The 4900-nt window shown below is 46.8% G+C and overlaps 1 protein-coding gene across 1 annotated transcript; it reads left to right on the forward strand.

Annotated features, from left to right (window-relative positions):
- Positions 1–583: 583 nt before the first annotated feature.
- LOC119295863 (WD repeat-containing protein VIP3-like) lies at positions 584–3271 on the forward strand. The gene is made up of 2 exons (XM_037574307.1): positions 584–1018; positions 2472–3271. Exons 1-2 carry the CDS (start codon positions 674–676, stop codon positions 3093–3095), a joined length of 969 nt encoding a protein of 322 aa, XP_037430204.1. The 5' UTR covers positions 584–673; the 3' UTR covers positions 3096–3271.
- Positions 3272–4900: the final 1629 nt, after the last annotated feature.

Genomic DNA, 4900 nt, shown 5'->3' on the forward strand with positions numbered 1-4900 from the left:
CCCATGCACCCATAGTTTAAAAAATCAAACTGGAAATCGAACCGGAAAGGTTATCGGTTCAGGTTTTTACTGGTCGGACCGCCGGTTCACCGGTTTGATTGTCGGTTTTTAAGCAATAAAAAATATTTGTTGAGTAATATATGTGCTAATATAGTGCGAAACAATGATCAAATAAAATTATTTCCATGTAGTGGTCAACAAAGTAGCACAATCGAGTTGGTTATTGGGTTGTGGGCATGCCCCGCGTACTACTCACACGTCCTGGGATTGAATTCCACTTCTCCCAATTTTTATTAAAAAATTCTTGGTTTTTCCTGGTTCAATGGCCCGGTTTTTCACCGGTTTTCCAAAAAACCAGCCTGTTTGACCGGTTTTCTCTGGTCTGATTGCAGAACGGTCTTATTAACTTAAAAAACCGTTGAGGCCTTCGGTTCCGGGGTTTTTTCGGTTCGACCGCCGGTCTGGTTTTTTTAACTATGCATGCACGGATGCACGAGGGGTCCAGCTACTCAGCCACATTTGTTTTTCTCGAAAAAGCCAGATTTGCCCTTTTCTTTCCTTCGTTTTTCTAATAAACCTCTTCCGAAACCCAGGAACCCCTCCCAGCTCCCCTCCCCTCAGCAGTCAGATCAAACACCTAGGGTTTGGTTCGTGAGAGAGAAGAGAGGGTGCGATGAAGCTTGCGGGGCTCAAGTCGGTGGACGGAGCTCACGAGGACTCGATCTGGGCGGCCGCGTGGGTGCCCGCTGCTGACCACCGCCCCACGGCGCTGCTCCTCACCGGCTCCATCGACGAGACCGTCCGCGCCTGGCAACCCGACGACCTCGCCGCCGCGTCCCCCCCGGCGGGAGGGCACGCGCTCGGAGTGATATCCCTCGCGGCGCATCCTGCCGGGGTCATAGCCGCCGCGGTCTCCATCGACAGCCACGTCCGCGTCTTCGACGTCGACTCCGGCGCATCCGTCGCCACGCTCGATGCCGCGCCCTCCGAGGTCTGGGGCGTCCAGTTCCACCCCAAGGTATGGCGCTGGCTTTGTGTCTTCCTTTTCCTCCGTGATCTTGCTCACAAGTTGTTACTGCCAAGAGGTTGAGTGACTGAGAGATGCTTGTAAGGTGTGCGCCTTCAGTGAAATGCTATCGTAGCTTTGGTTGATTTGGGCACAGAATGCCATGATAGAACCACCTGGTTTGGGTTGTTGACGAGTTTGTAGGTTTACATTGTGCTTTGCTTCTTACTAAGTCTACTTGAGGGGTGAAACCGAAGAAATTTGTGGGCTTCTTTCAAATAGTGCTGTAGTTTTAGTGTTTTACTACGTTTCAGTATAGAATGCCCTGGGAAAATAGTGTCCTGGCTGGACATCTCGTTGTTGTTTTAGTAGGTTTAGAAAAATGAGAAGGAAACAAGACTGCTTTTATGATAACTATGCCACGGGTCCAATTTGCTACAGTAAGCCATTGATGATTTGCGTGTATCCAAAAATCATGTAGCGGGAGAGGTTTGCAGTTGTCAATTTAGGAAAGCAGTGTGGTGCACTGGCCTGCATTTTATGACATGCCAGCCTTGTCTTCTATTTTAGGTACGTACTGAATATTTACTTCCATTGTTGCATTGATTTAGTGAGATAACTTGGTTAGAGGCTGCAAGCTTGTATGTTTTGTGATTCAACCTATTAGCTTCTGTTTTCTACGCTGTGAAGTTTATGTTGTACTGTACTATGCTTTCTATGTCAAAACTGTGGTATTTTGTACCCACTGACAAAAAGATTGTAGTTTTCAATACTTCAGTTTTTCTAATACTTTGCTACCAAACATAGCCTAAGGAACAAAGCAGATAATTGTGGGGTTAAATTAATCATGATTGGAGTTCATCTTTCTGCAGTATTGTTTTGGGGCCTCACTAAGCTGGTTAACAAATACTTACATAGTCCACATTTGAAATAATGTGCCAAAGTAAGCTGTTGTCCGTTCTGTTACATCTCTTGTTTATGAATCACATTGTTACTTTCACAATCGTACTGAATTTTGTGAGATGATTTTATTTTCTAGTGCTACTCACTGTTTCTTGCTGGAAATGGCAGCAATAGCGTATAGTGTTAACTCTAAAGTGATTTCTGTTCCATACTTTACGAATGTGTACTTTACTTTTACAGATTAAATTTAATATGTTCTGAACATGCATGATCTATATCTAGTTTGACATGATTTTATTCCATATGCAGTCGATATATTTTGGTGGGCTAGTGGTTGTTGCTTGAGTCTTTTGTGATCTGACAGCGCAATCAACATATGCCACTTTGTCCGAAACCTTGACTATGTATGTATATAGGATGGCACTGTAACCAATTAGCTAGCACATACTATGAAGGAAACCTGTGAATTAATTGCCCTGGTTTTTCTGATTACGGTGGAATCACTCTGTCAATTTGTATACACTTGTCAAATAACAGATGAATGAAATGATTTCCTTGTCAGGGTGTTGCTCTGGCTGCAGCTGGTGGTGGCAGTGGATCAGTAAAACTCTGGGACACGGAGAAGTGGCAACCTATTGCCAGCCTTCCTGTTCCGCGTCCAGAGGGAGCTCACCCCGATAAAACAGGCAGCGGCAAGTTTGTTCTTTCAGTGGCCTGGAGTCCAGATGGCAAGCTCTTAGCATGTGGATCCATGGATGGCACGATTGCGGTGTATGATGCGGTCCGCATGAAGTTCCTCCACCACCTGGAGGGGCACCACATGCCAGTGAGGTCCATGGTGTTCTCGCCGGTGGACCCCCACGTGCTCTTGACCGGATGTGACGACTCCCACATCCACATCTACGATGCCAAGGAGAAGGGCCTGATCGGGGCCATGTCGGGTCATGCGAGCTGGGTGCTGAGCATCGACATGAGCCCGGATGGCATGGCGGTGGCGACAGGCTCCAGCGACCGCACCGTCCGGCTCTGGGACATCAATGCGAGGGCGTCAGTTCAGACCATGAGCAACCACTCAGACCAGGTCTGGGCCGTTGCATTCCGGCCACCGGGAGGGGAAGGAGTCCGTGCTGGCCGTCTCGCCAGCGCTTCAGATGACAAGAGCATCTCCCTATACGATTACTCCTAATTTTACAGATTAGGCGAGCTGTGATACAGCCCTCTGTTATTGCCGTATGTTCTACCATGACCTGTACGATGCTGATTGCAAGTTGAGTGAGTTTAATTGTAGTGGTTAAAAATGATTTTCCTGCAAGTGATTGCGACATGCTTATTTGGATTCGGGTATAGCTCGTTTCTGCCTCTTGCATGGTTTGTTGATCATCTGAACTTACCGCACGAATTTAAGTTATCTAATCACAAAACCACAACTTCAGGCTTGTGCCTGTTTTGAAATATAAGGTAGGCCTTGTGCTACCTTTTTCTTTCAAGAAAAAACAACTTCAGCCCCCCAGATCTTGCTGTATTAGCTCAGTTAACACCCAGTCCAACATTCCCTCGAAAAAAAAAACACCCAGTCCAACATGTTATTTTTCTGCTTGCGTTGGACTGCTTCGTTGGCATAAATACACCACCGCACCCGTGGGGTTTGCCAGCGAAGAATGCTTTCCATGTGGCCGAGGAAAGTATAGTTTTCATCTCAAATCCATCTTAGGCCCTTTCCAGTGCTTCAAGGTGTACAGGTGCTAAGTACGTCACATAGACAAAAAAGTGATGTGGCAAAGCAATTAAAAAGGAGAGAGAGCATTATAGTGACACTGAAAGAAACGGTGCTAAGCACGTAAACGTATGTAGAAATACTATCAACCAATACATGAGGGAGTTTAATTATCAAACAATTCCATGAGGGAAGCTTAGCTACCAAAGCTAAGCACCTATGCATTGTGAGGACTAGTTGCTAAAATTTTAAATGTACTTAGCACCTCATCTAAGCACCCATGTCTCAATATCCCCTGATTTTCAATACCATATAATTTAGCGGACGCTACTTGTTGACAGGATGGTGTTTGGGTTGGATTGGCCGCCTCAGCAGTTGTTGGATGGCATGTGTGACAGCCGTCCGATCTCCGCCCGCGTTGACTGCATCCATTTGCAACAAAGAACGTGTTGCACTCGTGGCTTTGCAACACGAGTTGTGTTGTTGCCCACCCATTGCAAACATTGCAACATGGACCACGGTCACCCATAGCAACATAGCCCATGTTGCGGACAATATGGACAAGGTGTTGCAGTGCTAGCATCGTCCCCAACGTTGACGAAAACCTTGCAGCGGCACCACCACTAGGCCTCGCAGCAGCGCCAATAACAACCTTTGTTGCGATCCCGCCTGCCACTGTAGCAAAGCTCTCGGACAAGGCAGGGGGGTGAGCAACCGCATGCAGGGGGGTGAGCAATCGCAACCGCATGCCTGCCAAAGAAAGAGAGAAAAGCGAAGGGGAGGAAGACGAGATGAGCAAGGGGATAAAGTTTCACAAAGATTTACCTCGTCTGCCCACCCGCATTCACATCGTCCGTTCAATCTAAAGAGATCCGACAGCTCGTTGCGTGACCGACGCAACATGGCGATCAGTAAGTTGAAATAGAGAACTTCCCATATAATATACACCCTGAACATTACAAAACCGGAAATCAAGCCCCTTAATTTACATACATGTGGCCTGGCTTGCGCGCCTATTGCCGCAGGTGATCCTCCTAGGCTCCCAACCCACCGACTATCGCCCATCTTATTCCACCCAGCGTGTTGTTCGGTAAGCTAAACATGCATCCATCCGAGCAGGCCACAAATTTGCCGACCTTGCTCTTGAAAAACAAAATGTCATGGCAATGTTGTACATATTGGACCAAACAATTTCCTTCAATTTGACTAAGAGTTTGTTGGCTAGAAAGTAGTAAAGTCAAAGTAAGCCTCTATTTATAAAGGAGAGATAACCCGAA

The sequence above is a fragment of the Triticum dicoccoides genome, chromosome 4B (genome assembly GCF_002162155.2).
Source record: "Triticum dicoccoides isolate Atlit2015 ecotype Zavitan chromosome 4B, WEW_v2.0, whole genome shotgun sequence".
Taxonomy (NCBI): domain Eukaryota; kingdom Viridiplantae; phylum Streptophyta; class Magnoliopsida; order Poales; family Poaceae; genus Triticum; species Triticum dicoccoides.